Raw genomic sequence first — 22,774 nt, forward strand, 5'->3', positions numbered from 1 at the left:
ATGTGGTTTGAAGAATGCTATATATAGAAATTACGTAAAATATAAACATAAAATATGTCTCCTTTGACAGAAGTATCCTATCATGGGCATTAATATTTCTTGATCAGGAGAGGTGTACACACATATGGCCTTTATATTTCTTTGATCATTGGGAGTTGTACACACAGACAAACACACACAAACGCTACTACTTATATATATATACACACACACATACATACATACACACACAGAGTGTCCCCCAAAAAGCTGATGGATTTTAAATTTGATTAACTTCCTCAATATTTAAGTTATGCTTACCAATTTTCATATGTAGATAGATGAGCCTCAGTGATTTTTTGAGATATAGTAAGATATCAGTCTACTTATTCTAATTCTATTTACACAACTTAATCTAGGGTATGTTTTTTACAAGGTCTAATTTTAGTTATGAAAAATGATGTTACTCAACTGTCCACCATTTTCATTTTCACACTCTTGTGCTCTCTGCAGGGCATTGTCTAGCACATCACCTAACGTTTCAGGGCTTATAGCCCTAATTTCCTCCTCCATATTGTTTTTAAGAACATTTATTGTGGCTGGTTTGTTTGCGCATATCCGCCCTTTGAGGTAACCCTAAAGGAAGAAATCTGCACATGTGAGATCTGGCGAGCGAGGTGGCCAATTTATCTTACAGCCATGAGAAATTATTTGATTGCTGAATAAGTCCTGGAGCAGATTTAATGTTTCTCGTGCCGTATGCACCGTTGCACCGTCCTGCTGGAACCATATTGATTGAGAGACCTCAATTTGACTTGATCTCCTTACTGATGTGGATGGATCCTTGGCCACACTCTCTGCTAATCTCTGACGATTCTCATCACTTCTTGCCGTTTGGTGTCTACCAGATTTCTCATGAAATTGAGCCACCATAGCTTTTATTGCATTGGGAGTAGGGGAATTTCTTGTGTTGAGGTTTTGTCGAAATTCTCTTTGAGTTTCTAATATTGACTCATTCAACTGAAAATACAACTCTATGATAAATATCCGCTCCTTGGTAGTGTAACGACTCATGATGACCTTGGAAGGGTTACTCTAGATGATCTGAAAAAATAAAGAATATATAAAAAATTAAGGTATGAATTTTTTTTTTAACCATCAGCTTTTTTGGGGACACCCCGTGTGTGTGTATATATATATATGTGTCCAGAGTGTGGAAGAGTCTGCCGAGCACGGATTGGCCTCATCAGCCATCTCAGGACCCACAAACCCCTGACGCCGAACTGATTGATACCTTGGTCATCGTTGACTTCGACGGACGAGCAAGAAGAAGAAGAATATATATATATATATATATATATATACACACACTATCCAGCATTGCCCGGAAGTCATTTTTTTTTTTAGCATTTAAGTTCCCCCACTAAGCTAATTATATGAAGTTATATTCGTACAGAGTTATCCTTTAGATTTGGCAGACACACACGTGTAAGACAGTTTCAGATGTTAACAATACAACACACACGTAACTGGTTTTCTCTCTCTTGAGTGATAATTGAAACATTCTGAAAGGGTGTCTCTGCAATGTGGTGTTTAAGCAAGGGTTACACTATACATGGTCACACTTTTACTGACCCTGCAGGATTTGTGTCCAATGACAAAGAGAAATCTAAAATGACTAATCAATGCTGCGATAAGCGAAGATTGGTTGTTGCTCTACTTAATCTTGAGTCTAGTTTATCCTATTATTTTACTCAAGAAGTGAAGGAATATACATACGGGGAAATAAAAATGTTAGTTTAATAAATCCCACCCGTAATAGCATATGTTATGTGATCAGCGGTAAAGCTAAACAAAGACATTTGCTCTGTATTTTCCTAATTCAGATCCTTCCATTTTATTTGAATTCTTGTTTTGATGGCAAAGAAAGAAAACCTTTCAAAATAGAAATCTTTTCAGGTTTTTTTTTTTTTTTTACTCTGCATTTTTACCCAATCGCAACAATAACAGAAACGAAAGGAAACTAAAAGTCCAGATCATGAAAACTGATGAAAAGCAAACACTTCGTCAGGGAGGCTGTCCTAAATACGAATTAACCAGAGTTAACGTCCCCCCACCCCACCCAAACACTTGTCAGAAATGGAAAGGTCAAAAGGTTAAAAAAAAAAAAAACAAAAAAAAACAATAAAAATGAAACCACTAAAATGTGAGAACCGTCTTTTTTTTATTCTACTCCAAGTTGGATTCATTTTCAAGAGTGAATATTGTGTTTAAAAGCATGTTTTTCTTTGTTATTGTTTTGTTTAGAATTCTTAAGAGTGTGTGTGTGTGTGTGTGTGTGTGTGTGTGTGTGTGTATAGAGGGGTGATTTGCCTAATGAGTACTATTGCGAACTATGGAATTGACTATACCCAGGTTGCATTCAATTATGCATTAATACTACAGGCAAATGTACGAACCCATGATTTCCACTCCCATTAGTTAGCGATCTGTGTTAGTCTCATCAAATACAGATAATCTTTTACTATTGATATTGTGTTTAAGCATTAAAAAAATAAAAAGATTTGATATGCTATAAAAGAAAAATAAAACCATTCTTACTAATTGATTTCGGAAATAGATGTGGTAGTTTAGGATTTGCATTTTTTTTTGTTCATACTGTAAAGCCCAAATCAACCAATCAAAACAGTTTTTACAGTACCTCCATGTTCGTCATTATACAGATAAGAAACAATTTAATAAAACAAAATCACGTGACCTAGCAACAATGCCTCCTTTCCAAACACCTTTATTTGTGAAGAACTAGCTGCCTTTGTCAGCACGCTAAAATGATAAACATTTCATTGATAACATTTTTATAAGATGAAACAAAATCTTTGTCAATTTATTCATATAAATAAGCAGTAAAATTTTGGCAATTTCAATATAAATGTAACGATAAAGAAATCAATTTGTCTGCTTGCAATTTTGAAATAAGTCATAACTTGTTGAAAATCAAGTTAGTTTTTTGTCTTGGAAGTAAAACAATATTGCGAAACAGAACTATTTATAATATCAAAATTAAAAGGTACCAACAAATAATAGATAATTAATAAAGTGTCAATTTTCCAAACCAATATGCAAATTAGTTAACCTTGTGACTGATATCACATATACCTAAGTAGTATATAAAAAAGATGGGACATCTATTGTGTAAAGTGAATTTACTTGAGATAGGGTGTTTTGACGTCACAGTAAGTGCAAGAAATGAACCTAGCTTTCACATTTATTGATTTAGATAAATTTCTTTGTAAAATATTTGTGAGATTTGATTTCCAATTTTTAAATAAACTCAGAAAACAACAATGGTAGCAGATATAAACAAATGAAAGAGGTACAGTGTAGTTCCATTCTTTTCCAAGGAGAATTAACAAAACTAACCAAAGTTGATTTCGATTTGACAATTCCAGTCTACTACCATTGCTCTTTCTAGTGTTAACATCTGATTTATGGAATGGAAGTAGAATAAATCAGGACTAATCAACCGTAATTAGGTCTCCTCCGTAGGAGATCTTGATTTTGAAGGAACCCCAATTAACTTAATCTGATAACATCACTGATGACTCGTATTTACAAAAATGATTCACCCTTTTGATTGCTCGTTTTTAGACTTTTTTTTTCCTTGTACATTGCATATGAGACTTATCAACTTGCAATCCTTATTTTGTTCTCTTAAGAAAATAACTTGTACAAATATCCCTTCCTTCAGTGCGACAAAACCATGTGATAATTAGGGTCTTCTGTTCCTTTTTCTAATTATCTTCAGGTATGGTAGGTTAGAATTTACAGTTTGTTGTTACTGTGATGTTCAAATCAACCAATCAAAACGGTTTTTACAGTGCGTCTACGTTCATAGTTATACAGATTATAAAGAAACAATTAGAAAAATGTCATGTGGTTTGGAACTCTTACCCCTTCTCCCAACACCTCACAACCTGGTTCTAGTTCAAACTTAATGATCAGTCAACCAGATCTTACACAGTCATGTAGGTAGATAAACAGTTATGATGTAGATAGTTTTGTTAATGATAACAGCTGAATAGAAGAGGTCACGTTAGATATTATTTACTTGCCTTCACATGAAAATATGTCAAAAGGTTGAGCTTAATGTGTGGCCCTTCTGTTTATATGGCAAAAAAGAAAAAAAAACAGCTTGTCTTTAGGATGGGGTTGGGTAGATCAGAGATTGACCACTTTGGTACAATGGCCACCAAGATGTGAGCATGACTCATTTTAAGTCTTTTGTAAAGTAGGCAGAGGGAAATTTAATTTCAAAAATCATTTTATTTTGCAAGATTTCTTAATTTTTCTTTGTAATAATCAATTTTTCTATAGCAATACATATTTTTTAATCTTATTTGTATTTCAGTTGACTATTACAATATATTGTACTAAATTTCAATGTTCAATTCATGGAGGGGGGTGTAGTGTAGTATGCTCTCTAATTATGATTCCAACCTTCCAGGGATTACCTTTTTTGGAAAAGGGATATGGTGTAGTATCTGTTCTGTTGCGATGAGAATATTCTTTTGAGCATTATCGCCTCCCGGGAGGGGGGGGGGTAATATGTCAAAAATAATTCATCGCAATCATCTTGTTATTAGCAAACTCAATACTTTCATTTTGTATACTGGCAAAAATATACAATGAAAAGAGGAATATTATTGATAGTGATAATCAAATTGTCAGAAATCTCAATCTACCCCTTATCCCTCACAAAAGGTGTCAGCTAAATATTTTTCAAATCAACAAAACGAATGTCATTTTTTGACAATTGCAGTTTTAGTCAATAGACTTTGAAATAATTCATTTTAAAATCAGTAAATGTGGGATTTTAAAATCTTATTGATCATATCAATCAATATTTTTGCTGATTGGACCATCTGATTGGGTAAAAAGTGATAACGTACATATGAACATGAACTGCGTTGGTATATTATTTTAATCAGCCTGATGTCCTCATCTTGGTTATTTCTCAACTGTTTACTGGATAAAAGTTGATATCTAAATTATTCAAACTACTTGATTGATAATCATGGTTTAATCATTTTAGTTCATTACAATTTAACTAATGAGTTATCTCCTCTTAAGCATGGCAAGCAGGATCAGAACAATCTATTCCAGAGAGATTCCAGAAGGAATTTAATTAAAACTCATATCAGCAAGTGTAACACATTTGAAGGTGGTGACTAGAAATTGTTGAAATGTAGTAACAACCAAAATGTGTTCATCTTTTCAGTTGTTAATACATGTTAAATATTACATGTTTTTTTTAATTTTTTTTGCACATTTTAATGGTTTCTTTTTCTCTCTTCAGCATTTTCGTTGTGTCTTGCAAACTCGTGTTATTCCTACGCTCAATACCAATGTCAGAAAGAGCTAAATGCAATGCTAAAAGCACAAGAAAATCCTGGATTAGGATACAAATACAGTTGTGGGTAAGTAAATACAAATAAACAGCAAAGATAATAAAATAAGACAGTTTTAAACACTAATTACAGACAGAAGGATGTCGAGAGCGCATAGAAAATTTGATGGATAGACATGGGGAGGGCATCAAAAGTGCGACAAAAAGAAAAACAAGTGTGTGACAGACAAACAGGAAGAGAGAGACAATGATACTTCTCTATCCTGATTGTTTAAATGAGTGGAACAGATTATATGTTGATTAAATTTACTGTAAAGCTCAAGCTAAATCTGCAAGATTATTGTCTTTAGAGGTAATCACTTCTAATCTGCTACTGAAAGCAAGTCTGGATTCTTAAAACAAACCTTAATGGTTAAGGAACTCGTACACACACACATTTATATATATAGATAGATAGAGGGAGAGAGATTGGACAATGAATCATGTTTCACATTATATGACCCTTACAAATATAAAAGTAGAGAGAAAGGGAGTGAAAAATCAAGTGACATAGTTTGTAAACTCAGCTGACTGACAGTGTTGCACATTACTCATGTTCATACACTGATTCACTAATTACATGCAAAAGAAAAAATATATGGTCATGAAATGTTACTGTACAAAAATAAATATTACGACTCATCAGTATGCTTGAACATCTTAGGAAAACAAATGTTGATTAACTTTAGTTTTTGTATATTAGATAAATTATAGCGGTGTACATTATTTACATTGTGTTTCTTCAGAACATTCCATATGAATATTTTAATTTATTATTTTTCGTTTTATGTACCTGCCACACTTTAAGTACAGTGATGTTTTGGCATATTTAAATATGTTGTTAACTATTTGTATATTCTGATATTTTTAATTCATCCGAAGCATTAATGTACACAAAACAAAATAAAAAAAGCTTAACTTTAAAATAGATTTTCAAGTGGGATTTATATGTATTTCATAGATTCACAGAAGCTTTAAGGGGGTTCATAAAAAGAGAAAAAAAAATGTATTTTCGAGGGGTGCATATGAAAATCTGTTCATATAAAAATGTGTATAACTATAAATTAAAGTTAAACAATATCAGGTACAATGTCATTATTAATTCTTGGGATTTTTTTAAATGTATTTTTTTTAAATTTATAAATATTACTAAAGAAAAAGTGTCACTACAAAGGGAAATTATAAATATATAAAGAAGATGCAATATAGATAAATGCAGCTTTCTTTGGTGGATATGTATTGTATGGCCACACTGCTAAGTTCATGTGGCACTATTTCTGAGCTCATGTAGGCAAATATTCTTACTGGTTTTTATGTCCAGGCTGCTAGGTATACTGAAATCTGATGACTATAAATAATATGTATAATAGTTATATCATAAATATATAATAAAGAATATTTCTTATCAGTTTTCATACTTTTGTATTTCATTTATAACATTTTAATCTGCTCTAAATATACTTTTATATTGATAAACACACTGTACAGATGTTAAGAATTTATTAGTAACATTTTATTTATTTGAAAAATATATGCATGTATGGGATCCACAGATGATAAAATAGTTCTCAGGAGGTTCACAAGCAAAATAAAATTGGGAATCCTTGTTTTTAAAGGGAATAAGAAATCTGGTTGGCACATCGGCCAAAATGTAGGAGAAATTTTTTTCTTTTTTTTTTTTACACAGTGATCACCACTTATCAAGGCCCGGAAGCCACAAATATTAACATCTATTACAAGGGTTGGCAACCTAAAATCTGCAGGCTGAATCTGACCTGCAACCTTGATCACCAACAACTATTTTTAACATTAGACAAGGCTTCTGCATTCAGCAAAAGGCTTGCTGTTATCTATCTCTGATCCACTCAACCAAATTGGAATAGTATAATCGCAAAAAATACAATCAAAACCTAATAACCTCCATTTCTGTGTAAAATATAAAAAAATAAACATGAAACGCAAACTAAGCCAATATAACAGACCAACTGACGATAGATATTAGGTGGGAGACAGCTTCAAAAGGACATTGTCGTTTGTTAGTTTTCTATTTCATACATGTATGGATGTTATAACATTTGTATGTACCAAGTGTATATGCTTGCAACTATTAGTAATGTATGTACGTACATATGTGTTTCATTTTTATTTGAGTGTGTGGTTCGTTTGTGGTACAATTTTCAATAACAATATCAAACATACACCTCATAATTTCATCCATCTCACTTTAGTTGATTTTTTTTTCACTTTGAAGTATATGGATGTTCTTAGAGGAACAACTAAATTTTGTTAAGCGTTTTTTGGTACTTGTACAGTTTAGTCAAGACCTTAAAAAATGAAAATATTCAAAAAAAGGTTATATTGTACGTATCTGTTTTGGACTCAAGTCCTCCGAAAAAAATTTCATTTAATTTGATCGAGTAGTTTATTTTTTTACAGCGGAAAAACACGTTCTTATGAGAGTGCTTTGAAGTCAGCCATTGTGAAATTTGCTGAACACGCCACGGGGAGATAACTCCATGTAAAGTGCCGTTACTCCCTCCCCATTTTTAATTCTAGCTTTTCTTCCTAAAAAATCGAACCTTTTGCTTGGTATCATAAATTGTTTTTTCACTGTAAAAAAAAAAACAAAAAAAACTACTTGATGAAATTAAGTGAAACTTTTTTCGAGAACTTCGTTCCATAATGGATATATGCAATATAACCTTTTTTTTTTTCGATATTTTCATTTTGTAATGTCCTGACTAAAGTGAACAAGTACCCGTTTTTTTTTGTTTTTTTTTTAAATTTTATTTAATTTTCATATCTTCTAGTCATGTAAATAAAAACGACATCAAAAAGATGGTTTCATTCACTTTGGTTGTTTTCATTTTTACAAGGTTCAAACGGTTCCTTTGAATAATAGTGATGAAAAAGTACTTGAGGACCCAACTCACAATAATACCCCCCTCCAGTTAGCACGGTATTGCTAAACCCAACTAGTTTTATGAACAAGCAAAAAGAAAAAGACATAAAAAAAAAAAAAATTGTGAAATTTATTATTTTAAGCATAAGATAAACACAGCTGATCTTTGTAAATAGTTATGAAACAAATTCATATCTTTTTTGAAAAGCAAACAAATGAAAGAAAACCAAACTAATTTGATATCCAGTTACATTCTCTTCTATTTGATGCATAAGATCTCCTCATTCTGGTTTTTTAAGCAGAAAAAAAAAACACTACTGATCAAGCACCAGCTTTTGAGATCATATTTTTTTTTAACGACTTGTTCAATTTTTAGGTGCATATTTAATGTAAAATGATCCTACTGGTGTTGATATTTGCCATTTCGCAACCCTCTGAAGTTTTGTTATATAATCTGTTTTGTTGTTTTTTTTATTCCTATATCGATTGAACAGCACATAATCAGATTATATTGAACAGCACATAATCAGATTGATGAATTAAAAAGGGAAAAATTTTAAATCTTCGGACTACAATCGATTAAGCACCAACTGTTCAAACGATAAAAAATTGTTTTTAGTTTTAAATAATTTCTATTCATTCTTGCTATCCTTTCATTTTGTCAACTTTTCCCAATCACAATCAGTTATTTTCATGTAGACGGTTTACTAGAACAGGTTTATGGACATCATATATATACTAGTAGGTTGCCCGCAAAATAAGCTTAAATATATTTTCGTATTTCGTATTTATTATTATTATAGAGCCAATTCTTTATTGATTATTATATTGTACCCAATGTACAGCTGTGATTTCAAAAATTAAAAAAAAAAAAAAATGAATTGGGTGCCATCAGCTAGAATCGAAACAAACTCATTTAGCTCACCTGCAGTATATGTTACAATCTGACCTAAGGACACATGTATATCAAAATTTTACAAATTAACAGATAAACGCATAAATGTATATTTGCAAATATGTAAAGGATACACATTAACTTATGCCTGTTAAGTTTCAATTTTGAATTCTTAGCAGCTATTTTTCTCTAACTAAAAACCAACTCTAATTTGTTCCACAGGTCTGGATATCCCATATAACAAGTTTCAAGTCTGTAGAACAAAAATTGACAGTTTGGTAGAGACCATTTTACAAATAAGGTCACTTTATAAACTAAGGATTCTGGAGAAAAAAAACCCTGTATTTTAGAGTAATCTGCCTGGATAATATTTTCATTATCTAGTTTTTCTGTATACAATTGTAAATCTGTTGAGTTGCTATAGGTATAATAATTTATAAGATAATAAAAATTAGGAAATAACTAAATAAACATGTATACATTTTGACAATTCAAAACATGTTTGAAATAAAAAGCATACAATAAGATATTATGTTTGTTTACAGCCATTTCAGAGCAACATTTATTTAAAATCCTATAATAAATCATAAAATTATGTTCTCTACTTGTGGAGTGAGCGCTATAGTAGATAAAATAATGGTTTCCACCGAGCGTACAGCAATAATAATGAACGATTTCTCTGAAAAATAAAAATAAATAAATAAAATGCTAACTAAGAGAATACATACAGCACTATAATTTCCTGACACAGAAAATAAGACACCTGACAATGCATATCATAGACATGGCCTGGCGTTTGGGTTTTGAATCTCAATGTGAATATATTTGCCATGTCTAGCCACACTGAAGAGTTACAAAGAAACAGCTATTTGTTGATCATACACACACAAACATTGGGATACAAAAAAGGGGAACAAAAATTACCCCCCCCATCTCTTTTCTTTCTGTTTAAAAACATCTTTTCCCATAAAATTTCTTCACTAATATTTATCTTTCCTCTGCTGCCTAAATGTTTCTGTGCATGTCTTTGAATGATACTTAGGGAACACAGACTAAATGGGATAAAAAGCTCAGATTACATTCGCTGCATTTTGAAGGTTGAACTTAGCAGTTAACAGCAAAGATATGTTAAAGCAACCTGAAAGAGACAAAGAAAAAAAACAAAAAACTAACAATCCCCCCCCCCGAAAAAAAAACAAACAAACTAACAAACACAAAAAACAAACAAAAAAAAAAACAATTATGTGATGATGTTAAAAATAAAAGGTCAGCAATTAAAGAGTTTTAGGCAGAGAAAGGGAAAGAGAAAATAGTAGGCCAGGAGAAATTGGTATTATTAACTCACTACAAAATCTATTACAATATACAGGGTGTGTATTAAGATTTACTGGTATATATTTTAGTAGTGTGTGTGTGTGTATATATATATTGGAGGTAATCATGGTTTGCATTTAAGCATTAAGCAATATTCTTCTATAAAATGAATTGTAAAAAAATCATTTAACAGCAACGTATATATTTACTAGCATGGGTGTCCGGCGTTGCCCGGGTGTCTGGAGGTGTGCGTTGAGCAAAACAAAGTGGTAGTAAGAAGGCAGGCTTGAACCCGTATCCCGAATGGGGAAAAAAACGTGACATCTTTGCTGTTATGACACCGCCAAACCGGAAGTGACGTAGGTTTAAATTAAGGCTAGACAATCGAAAAGAGGGGATGACTTTTGAAAATATCGGTGAAAAAAGCGACCCCTTCCTGTAGAAAATTGCCCAATTGAGGGTGAAGAAATTAATGTTTTTAGCCAATTTTTTGGTATTTGTTGTCTGAAGGGTCGAGCTTCAAAATGATACTGATCTTGTGAAAATCCGTCGCCTCTGTCGAAAGTTTTAGGCAGACATGCAAACATACATTTATATATTGGTAGCTCAAATCTTTGACCCAAACCGATTAAAAAGCTTGCCCTATCCCTGAATACCCTTTATGTAAAATTTCAAATGTTTAGACGAGAAATTGCCTGAGTAATTTGGTAGACTGCAGAGGTCAAATTTTTTAAAAAGATAAAAATTAGGAAATAACTAAATAAACATGTATACATTTTTTAAAAATTTGACCTCTATTATGACCCTTTAAGATTTATTGTTTTGGGCTCAAATCAAGTTATTAAGTTACATCCATGTCCAAGGAACCTATATCTAAAATTTCAATTGTTTAGACCAAAAATTGGCAGAGGAATTTGGTAGAGTTCACAAAAGTCAAATCATTGAACTTTGACCCCTTAATAGCCAAATTTCTGACCGAAAACGGATTACAAAGATTTCCCAAATCTCACTATCCTGTATATCAAATTTCGAGTCTGTAGATTGAAAATTTACAGAGTTATTGTGTAGGGAAATGTACACAGAAAGACACTTTCACTTTTATAGATTCCATTGATAATAGCAAGTGTTTTAGCTCAAATTGTATAGTTGGAATATCATGATAAGCAGTAACTTATGTTCATGGGTTCAAATTTCAGGGTTGATGTGCTTGCTATGTCTAGTCACACTGATTAGTTTTAAGAGACAAAACCTGTATATGTGGATGCTATTTTATTTATGTAAAATAGGTTAAAATTTAATAAATATAGGTAAAAGAAAAAATGAATTAATGAAAGGGAATTTAGATTTCTAAAAACTGAAATAAATTAAGTTTTTGTCAAGTTAATCAAATGACTGATACTCTTTTCCCTCTTTAAGGCGATTAGATTTGTGTTCTTTTTACAGTCAAAACTAGAACTAAAAATACATAAAAAATTATGCAACCAAAGAAATTATTTTTAGAAAAAATAATGCATGATTTTGAACTAGATGATCATGGATATGTTTATTTTATTTTTTTTTTTTTTTTAGCTTAAAAGCACAAATCAACCATAACACAGCATTTTCTGATCAAAAGTTTAAAAAGACATTTTTGAATTGTGAATAATTATGAAAATGTCTGACATTTTTTTAATCTATTAATATTAGATTAAAATGGCTGTCATCTCCTTGTATTGCGCAAATTTATTTGGCGCCAGCATGCCAATGGAAGCGTTTCTATGTGTCGTAAAATACAATGTTCTAGATGCCATTTATATCGCAAGAGGATTCACTTACGCATTGGCAGAATTTTTTAAAAAATCCTGTTTTATGTGGGTATAATGTGGTAAAGATATAGAAAATATTCTTGTTTCATAAATACACCTGCATACATTTTTGTAAATACTTTCATCTCCCACCAGAGTAAAGGAGGGATCTGTAATTTCAGAGGTAGCCTGTAGGAATATGATTGAGCATAATTTATGCTAAATATATATGAATATTTTCGAAGAGAAATTTAAATACTAATACAATGACTTGTAGGCAACACAGAATAGGTATAAATCTATAATATAAAGCTGAACGTCTGTGTGTGTGTCTGGTCACGAATAGGCTCCTATATGGTTGACTATTATAGAAAACTGATCACATATAATGAGAGAAGATGTATCGAGACACAGGAATGGGTATGTTTGATCTGGCATAATGATGATTCATTAAAATTGTGGGGTTCGTGTATGCGCCTGGTCCACAAAGTATCGAAATAAAAAAATTTAAAAATTAAAAAAAAAAAAAAAAACGTTTACAAGTGTTTTTGATATAGATGTACTTTGATAAGTATGTTTTAACTTAAATAGAGATGGTATAATAAAATTGTGGGGTCTGTGTTTGCAACTGGCCTCCATAGAATGGAAATAGGCACAAACTTTAATAAAGACTTTCCATATCTATCTGCGTAACTATACTTTGATAATTATGTTTCAGTTTGAAGAAATATGGTACAATAAAATTATGGGGTGTTCGTTCGCGTCTGACCTCCAAAGAATGGAAATATGTCACAAAGTTTAACAAGGTTTTTAATATAGATCCACAGAATATTGTGATAACTGTTTGTGTGAACAGGTATGGTTTAATAAATTATGGGGTTTATCTATTTTTTTTACTTTCATCATATTTTGCTTTGGTTTTGATACCCCCAAATTCGAAGCTATCTCTTTACAACCCTTCCTTTTCATAACCTACCATACTTTCATAAATCAGAGTCCATTTTCTGTAGGCTGTTTTTGAACCCAGTCAACGACGGGTACTTTTGCTAGTATATATATATATATATATATATATATATATATATATATATATATATACACAGAGGAATATACAAGTAATATTTGTATCCATGCGTTAAAATCTTTGAAATATCTACTGTTTATATCCCAGTGTTCAATAATAAATAAGACTATACAGCGTGACCCGAAAAAAAAAAAAAACGGGCCCCAACTCTAATTAGGCCCCTCCCATTTCTTAGTGTTTTGTTCGAATGAAATGAAACTTTGGTCATAACTAGTTTATTATATTTAAAACATTACATCAAAACACTAGGGTCTTTGGCCTTTTTTTCTCTGTTGACTGTAAAATGCTCAGAAAAACAATTGAATGTCCTGTTTTTTTTGGGTCACCCTGTATACTAGCAGGCTGCTGGTCGTAAAACAAGTTTAAATATGATATTTTAATTTATGGAGATTTTGTATTTATTTTTAGAGCCAATTCTCTATCGATTCTTATATTGTACCCAATGAACAGTAAATACTTGAGTACTGTTAGCTAGAATTGAAACCAAAACATTCAACTCCCCAGCCCGATTCCTAAGCCTTTGAGGCACGCCCATACACATAAATAGTTAAAAAATAACGTTGTTTAACCTATGAATGTAGATTTGTGCATGTAAACAGATTTAGTTGAATAGCCCTGCCAAGGTGAACTGTTTTATTTTCAATTTTGACCTCTTAGCAATAGTTTTTGCAGATTAAAAACCAAACCAAAACTGTGCTACAGACCCAAATACTCTTTATAATAAATTTCAACTCTGTAGATGAAATATTCAGGGAGGAGTTTGGTAGAGACTTTTTGCACTCACACACACATCAAAAAAGTATTTCTGCATTCTAGAATGTTTTTATTTTCAATTCTATGCAAGAATGTAGAAACTTTGGATAAATAGAATTCAGCGTAGTAGTAAAATTGAACCAATCATATCATAAACCATAAAAAATGAATAAGGAATGAATTAACACTCGTTTTTATAAGGAATATGTAAATTAGTTAACCTTCATATAGTCATCTGCATATCCATGACTGAATATACTAAGTTCGTTTTAATCATTTTTAAATAGAAAAAGTAGACTTTTAATATTAGTGCCAGAGCGATAAAAAAAAAACTTACCTTTAAATGTATACAGATAAGTTTTATTTGTACAAATGTTATTAAAACTTAGCTCCACTCTTACATATGAAAATGTTAGATGCAGATTTATTTTTAAGCCTGAAAAGATTGAACTTATAAAAGCTATGGTTGAAACATGTCTCAATGTGTAGCCAAATGTTTTTATAAAACTTATATATGCATACGATCATATATTATTTTGCAGGGTTTCTTCATTCAAACATATATGGTTAGATAATACCAATTCTGCATATTTTCCATCTGATCCTCTCAAGTTGCTTGATAAGTGTTCTAACTTCAGGCTTGAATTAGCTGATGAATTTACCATAGTTGTGGATCTTCAAATTATAGTTCACTCGGGAATCATCATTAGGGGTTATGGTATCAAAAGCTGTGTGGTTTTTGAATATTTTTAATAGAAATTTTAGTAGAACAGTTGAGATTAATAATAGTATTAATAGAGCAGTACTAATGTTAGAACCATTTAAAGACTGGCTTATCCACATTTTTAGGATACATCAGCAGGGATTTGAAATTGAGACCACAATGGTTAAGTTCAACACCCTTACCACTGGGCCACAAAAACTCACTAGTAGTAGAGGATGATACATCACACATAAATGTTATTTTGTTTGTTTTTCTTTTTACGATATTGACTGATGCACATGTGTACGTGTGTGTATATATATATATATATATATATATATATATATATATGTATATATTTATATTTTTCTAAAGCTGAATTAATCAATGTTTATTTCTGTAAAACTTTTTCCTATCTATTTTAAATCGCATAAAATACAAGATGCTTTCCATAAGTTTCCAGACTTTTTCCATATGGGCACTTTTATTGATAGTACACACATGAAACACTAGCCCCCTTTGAAGTAACCTTCTCTAGCTGCAATGCACTTCTTGTACCGTTCAAACAACTGGAAAACCCCATAGAAGTCCTCTCGTGTGAGTATGTCAATAAGCCTCATCATAGCCTATTTCATCTCAGTTGTCTCATAACGATAGCCTCTAAGGTTTTCCTTTAGCTTAGGGAATAACCAAAAGTCACAGGAAGTGAGGTCTGGACAACAGGGAGAGAGAGGAACTGTCTTGATGCCTAAGTCTGTGACAAGGATGGAGCACCCTTGGAACAAACTTTGCACAAATCTTCTGCATCTTCAGTTCCTTGCGAATAAGCGTGTGTACAGTTCCCACACTGACATCAAACTGTGCACTTATTGTCTCTATAGACACACGACAGTCCTTATCCATGAAATTCTTTATTTGGCCATTCAACTCTGGTGTTCTGACTTCCTTACTTCTCTCACACCTCTCATCATCCCTCACAGACTCCCTACTTTCCTTAAATCTCTTATGCCACTCAAAAACTGATGCTCAATTCATGCAAGATGGTCCAAAAGCAGTCTGAAGCATTCCATACGTGTCTGTGGCATTCTTTCCAAGTTTAAAACAGAATTTTATTGCATATTTTTCTTCTAAAGTGTCCTCATGTCCAGATTGTTTGAAATTTACCAACTGTAACAATCTGGCTTTAGTAGAGTGCATTCCAATTCCTGCTGTAGCTGTTCATTTGAATCTGAAATCATAAAAATTAATCATCACATAAGATGTATAGCAATAACATACTAAATTCTCAAGAGTTTATGACAATTTTAAATACCTGTACAAAAAAGTTTGGAAACTTATTTAAGGCATGATGTATATACTAAAATATTCTTCTATTTTGGAATTATATTTGGAAATATTTCCATTTTTATTGTTCTAATTAATTGCACTTTGCAATTCATCTAGTAATGCATCTCTTACTAAATTTCTATCATCATTTCTCACTTTATTTTTGATTGGCTCTCACCCTCTTATTTCATACAATATCTACCACTGTCTCCTTTATCACTTTCTCTCTCTGTTTAGTAACAAATGAAATTAAAAAAACAAAGGAAAGAATTATATTATAAACAGAATGAAATATCACCACAAATGATACAATTTAATCTATAGCTGAAGATTTGAGAGAAAAAAGAGAGAGCATATATAGTGAGTGGAAAGAGACTAATTTAAAGTTTGATTTTTTTTTATAACTAGCTTTGCAAACTCATCTTTTCCAGATTTAAATAATTTAATCAGAGTTGATATTTCAAATTTGTTTTTAAAAAGTCTTGAAACAAATTCAGAATATTTATCAAATTACGATATTTGAAGATCTGGTAATATATTCAACTAAAAACCCAATTTTTGTGTAAAGTTAAAAAGAACTTATATTTATTGAAACATAAAAGATATGCTCACATGTATAACTAAAATTAATTCACTTTTTGTAAATTTTATCTTTTCTAAATAATTGAATAGGTTGAAAATTTTCTTAATATGTATACACATTTGAAGCATTCCTTCAAGGAAATAGATAATTCAATTTACCGTTTTTTTTTTGTTTTGCAGAAATTTTACAAAAGCATCTTTGTGCATTACAAAGAGGTTACATATATGCATAAAAACTGGAGGATCAAATGACAGCAGCATATTTTACACAGATATTGTCAAACATTATACAAAAGACCCTTACAATTGTGAGCAAGTTGGTAAGTATAATTGATTTTTCCAAATAAAGAAAACAATTTAGCTTTTCAATGAGTACATTTGTATCATAGATAACTTACATTGTACAAAATCAATATTTTATTTGGCATAGCCAATCAATTATGGAAATTTTCTGCCCATGGTTTTCAAAAACCAAATTCAAATTGTTTGCATCACTTAGATACGATACGTGGACAGAAATTTTTTTCAGCAACATAATTTTTCAGATATTCATTGTTTATTTTCAGATATCAACAAAGATAATTATCCAATGAAATTAGTTAGGCTTATGGCATTTGTAAAATGCAAAATGGCATCCCAAATCGCTTGGTTCATATTTATTCAAAAATTTTATTTACATAGCACACACACACTTTCATAAACATAGATATTAATTTATTTTAAATAAAAATTGAATAAAAAAAAAATTATGCACGGGAATAGAATCAAAATTCAAATCATTGATATCTCAGATATACAACCTTACTTTATGAGACAATTAGTAAACAAAGTTCCATTTGAAATTCCGTGCAGATTCCAGAGTTCAGTAAAATGATTCCAGAGTTTGATAAGACGCACATGAAGGCCAGAAGTTACATTGGTCGAAATGTTGTGAAAATAACATCCAAGGGCAGAATTGTAGTCAGAATAATTCAATGATATACATCTCTGTTCTGTCACACTAAAGTTAGTAAGTAAAAAACTAACCAATAAATAAACGAATGGAAATTATACCTCCCACACCACCATTATTTCCATAAAACATTTTTTTCTTTCATTTTTTTTCTGTTTTCTATACTCAATTTTTTTGTTTGCTTTTTTGTTTTTCATATCTTCTTTATTATCTTTGGCAAATGTCTGATGTTTTTTAACATCCTGTATCATTTGTTCTGATGCATAGTCATCAATTCAAATTCATCACTCATATATATATATCACAACTATTATATAAAAGTTACTTTGTGTGTTTGTGAGAGCTCTTTCCTCATAGGTTCCAAAACGGCTGAGCCTATCTTTTGCAAATTACACATAAAGCTAATTTATATATCTGGCAGTGTTCTTAGATGTTTTGTACAGAAATTCACCTGATAAGTATCGAAAATCGAAAAAATCCAATCTTAAATGCAGTCTTTCTCCTCTTATAGATAAAAAAAAAAACAAGAACAATTTTCACAGGGGAATATTTTACATTACCAGTGTAACATAAAATATTCCCTTGTAAAATTGTTCTTTTTTTTTATCTATAAGAGAAGAAAGACTATGTTTAAGATCGTTAAGCTCAAATATCAGCTGAAACAACACAGACGAAATTGGATAAACGATATCATTATTTTTTAAACTTTTTTGCGAATTAGTCCACCAGGCAAATTACTCCTTGTAATATATAATAATCAATAGAGAATTGATTCTATAATAATACATATACAATCTGCATAAATTATCATGTTTAAGTGTATTGCATGACTGGGCAATGCTAGGCGGCCAGCTAGTGTGTTTACATATATTATGTACACACACACATATATATAGCAAGTAAGCGATACAGAAGTGTTTTATTCCCAATCAGGCTAATTGAAGGGATTGAAGTTTTAGGATTGTTACTAGAGTTAAACAGTGCCTACCCTAGGTATATATTACATTAAATGAAATAGCCTACACTTTATAAATAATATTAAAAAGAAAAACAACATATTATAGGTTATGTGCATAATTTCTAGTACAATAAATATGCATTGTATGGTTGTTTTAACATCCATATTTATAAAGAACTTTTTCCCTACATGATAATTCAGTATATATTTAAGCAAAGTCAGGAATCAGCAGCATCTGACTCAAGTATTCGTATTGTAATATAAACATCAATTTTTTCCAAATGCATTTGGTTATAAAAATTGTGAGATGGGGACCCACTTTTTTTCTTTTTTTTTTTTAAATAAAAAGAATTTTTTTAGTTCAATGTTTATAAAATGTTTTTACCTAAGTAGAGTAAATTCTCCATTTAAATGTGTAATTTGTGGTGGTAAAATATGTTAGAAAGTGTATTTGTCTGTTCATCAAGCGATATCATAATAACCATCAGCAGCAGTTAACAATGAATATTGTTTTTAAATCAATGCAACTGGGTTTCTCCAAGTCAATTAAAAAAAATTATAGCCATGCTGAAAAGCAATAAAAAATATTCAGTATCTTTGACTGTACAAACATACTAATGTTTGTTTTAATTATTCTTTACATGATATATCATGCAAATATATTTTAAGCCCCCCTCCTTGAGTAGAGCACTGTCATAAAATGATTTCACCCATTGCTCAATTAGCATTAATGCAAAGCTGTTTGCTTGTAAATAAACAAGCAAGTTGAGCACTGTAAAAGTGGTGGGCAATTGTTTATATAAATGAACATTTGATGAGGTTGTTCATGAGCATTGATCTCATGGGTCTGAGATTAGAACTGCCAACTATTGACTAGATGGTTTTAAGTTCAATCCTTGGCTGGGATGGGTTCTAATCTAGTTGCACTGATGAGCCACAGCAAAACAGTACTGTTTGTGAATGACTGTATATATATATATATATATATATATATATATATATATATATATATATATATATATATAATACACGTTATTTACACATTTATCTAAGCTCATATCTTTGCATGTATACGTTATACACAGACACACATTAACCAACGATTCAAATAAGGGAAAAAGATATTTTGGGTGTGGGTATACAGTCCCTTTTCTATTTTATTCCCTTGATAAATTATACGGCTATACACAACCATCTTTGTGGAAGCATTTTTAAAAGTGTTTTACTGTATGGGATTACAAATGAATTACATTCCAACACTTCTTTCTTTTTTGACATGTGCTAGAAATCTTTGGTGGGTGTGGACTGAGTCAATAGTAAGTAAGAAAAGAAAGTTTGGAAGATTTAAGATTATTTTGTTTTATTTGCTTGATCAGGTTTAAAATTACATTCAAAATGGAAAAAGCATTTCATATCAAAAAAATAAAATTGTAATCTAAATAAGAAACCCTCATCTTGGACGAGGATTGCTAAATAAATTCAAGAAGGATATGTATCACTGGTCCCAAGTAGAATACTTTTTTGACAATTTTTTTTCTTTACTTCTTAATATTTATTCCAATGGCCATTGCCCCCACCCCTCCAAAAAAAACAACAAACCCCCCCCCCCCACTTCAGCACAATTTTTATTGATCCTGAATGTTTGATATGCCACTATGCACTTCATATTTCTAACAAAAATCTTCCTAATTATATGAAGTGATATTATAAGGCAATAATTTGAACTATAAGGAACAAGAAACATTAAGAGTCATGCGTCTTATTTTTTATTCTGCCTGAATCGATCAGAGGGGATTGCAAATTGCATTGTTGTGATGACTGAACTTCTATATTCTGAAAGTATCATTTATCTGTTGCAGATACTGATGGTATGAGACTAAGAAAGCAACTTCTGTCATGGATATGCGTTAGAGGCAGAGATAAGTTACTGAATTCCTAGCAAAAGTGTATTGAGAATAGTGGTGACTATGTAGAAAAAAAATAAATTTGGGGGCACAGAAGTTGCTCATTTTAATGGCACTATTTTTTTTACTTCATAGCTCTGACTGTTTAAAAAAAAAAAAAAAGGTTTTACTTTTGGAATGACTTCAGTGTACTCTGGATGCACATACAGTTATTCAGTGCTGCTGGCAACAAAGAATGATAGGGACTATGTAGAAAAATAAATTTTGGAGCACAAATGGTCACTCGTTTTAATGTTACCACTCCCATCTTTGTAGCTCTTCAATGTTTTAGTTTTTGAGTTAAAAAATCGTCCTTACTCTTGGAAAAAGATTCCTGACTTAAAAAAAATTCCACTCCAACTCACTATTTGAGAGATGATGAGTCCCTATTTATTTGCTTTCCGATGAGGGCAGAGATAGACATAAGATCATTTTTTTTTTTTAATGTGGGGAAAATCCAACACCCTTAAAAAAAGAAAAAAAAAAAAAAAGATGGTGTGGGGTGACTCTGGGTTGAGTCAAAAAAATAATTGCTTCAGTCTAGAAAGATTTATTCCTCACAGACTGAAGACTTAAATACAACACTTTGATCCAAACCAAAAGCAGGTGATAAGTCAGTTTTAAGGTATATGACTCAACTTGGGGTAAAAAAAAAAGTACCATTTAAGGAAGCTCTACATCACATGCATAATACTTATTTTCTCAATATTTAACTAAATTTAATATTTTTCGATTTTCTGCAAAGTTCCTGATAAAATAATAGAAATTGGTGTTTATATTTTTGCTTACATTCACACTACAGAGAGTTCAATTTCTTTTTATAAAGAGTAATGCTTTATGTTAAGTAGCAACGATCAATTCACGTACTAGATGGAAATATAACTTTGGAATATAGCAAATTGTTGTTCATTTATATACGCTCTGTTATATTTAAACAGTGCTTCTAATTTAAAAAAGGATTGGTGTAAACAGTGAAAAATAATCGAAAAAGCATACTTTTCCCCAAAACATATATATATATATATATATATGCTGTAAAGTTTTTTGAAAAGTAATTTGTTAGTGTAACCTTATGCCATAATCAACATTAATATAAAGAGATTACGAAAATACTTTTTTGGAATTCAAGATGTGTATTCATTTGAAAACAAATGCATGATGCAAACACGCAAGTGTGAATAGCATTTGATAGAACTATAGTAATGCGATATGCTAATAAAACTAAAATTAGCAACAATACAATAAAATTGTTCAATATGGAAATAAAGCTTACATTTATGAAAACCAAGAAATTAAATACAATTTAAAATGGATTTTTAAAAAGAAATCAGGATTATGCTTATCTGCTATGGTTCTTGTTACAACTATTCTCAAGCTGTAATATTTACTGGAACAACTATCATTTGAAAATTTTAAGTAGCATGAAAACGGCACCGTAAATGGAAACAGTAATTATATATTATCTAATAAACACAAGCACTTTCACAAGAGTACAATCTATTTCATTCTATACAAAGTTCGATATATATACTAGTTGCGATTACTCCACATTGCTCAAGTAGAGTGTTTAGAGAAAAAAACAAATCTAAATATAGTCATTTTACAATTTTATTTTAAATAGGATTTTTAAACATTTGTTTTAGTTTTTTCTTTAATTCTAATAAATATTTGATTAATAGTAAAAAATCAAAATTACGTATAGGGAAAGAACGAATTTATTAATTTTATTAATGTAAAGATCTGTAAAGAAACTAATTTCTCTTGCGCTATAACTATATTTTTGAAAAAAGTTATTAGTTTGATTTATGGCTAATTAACATTTTTGAGTTTATATTGAAATGATATATTTTGCAAATGGTGCATTGTATACAATTTAACAAGAATTACTGCTTTAGGGATAATTGAAGTAGGATAGAGAGAATTGTGGGTTAATACCTCTCCTAAACATTATTGTGCAAATGACAAATGGGTCAAGAGCTTGGCATAACCCATCCCATAGACTGAGATGATATCTATTTGGCCAATATATGATTGGCCAAATAGATATCATCTCCTGCTGAAACTAGACAAGCATAATTAAGATGTTTATTAGCATTGTTATGATGGATCTACTTGTAATTTTTCTTTGGATTTTTCAATTCTGAAATATATTC

General features: G+C 30.8%; 2 protein-coding genes across 2 annotated transcripts in view; one reads left to right on the top strand and one right to left on the bottom strand.

Moving 5' to 3' along the window:
• LOC145293196 (uncharacterized) overlaps positions 1-22,774 on the bottom strand; it is a 421,398-nt gene that overhangs the window by 207,990 nt on the left and 190,634 nt on the right. The gene's annotated exons all lie outside the window — the stretch shown is intronic.
• LOC145293197 (uncharacterized) overlaps positions 1-22,774 on the top strand; it is a 67,852-nt gene that overhangs the window by 34,956 nt on the left and 10,122 nt on the right. The window contains exons 2-3 of the mRNA XM_080139697.1: positions 5,336-5,456; positions 16,949-17,088. Coding sequence (XP_079995823.1) covers positions 5,336-5,456; positions 16,949-17,088 — 261 coding nt within the window. The remainder of the gene's footprint in view (positions 1-5,335; positions 5,457-16,948; positions 17,089-22,774) is intronic.

Source organism: Euprymna scolopes, chromosome 14, assembly GCF_053919585.1.
Source record: "Euprymna scolopes isolate OS-2025 chromosome 14, ASM5391958v1, whole genome shotgun sequence".
In the NCBI taxonomy this organism is placed as follows: domain Eukaryota; kingdom Metazoa; phylum Mollusca; class Cephalopoda; order Sepiida; family Sepiolidae; genus Euprymna; species Euprymna scolopes.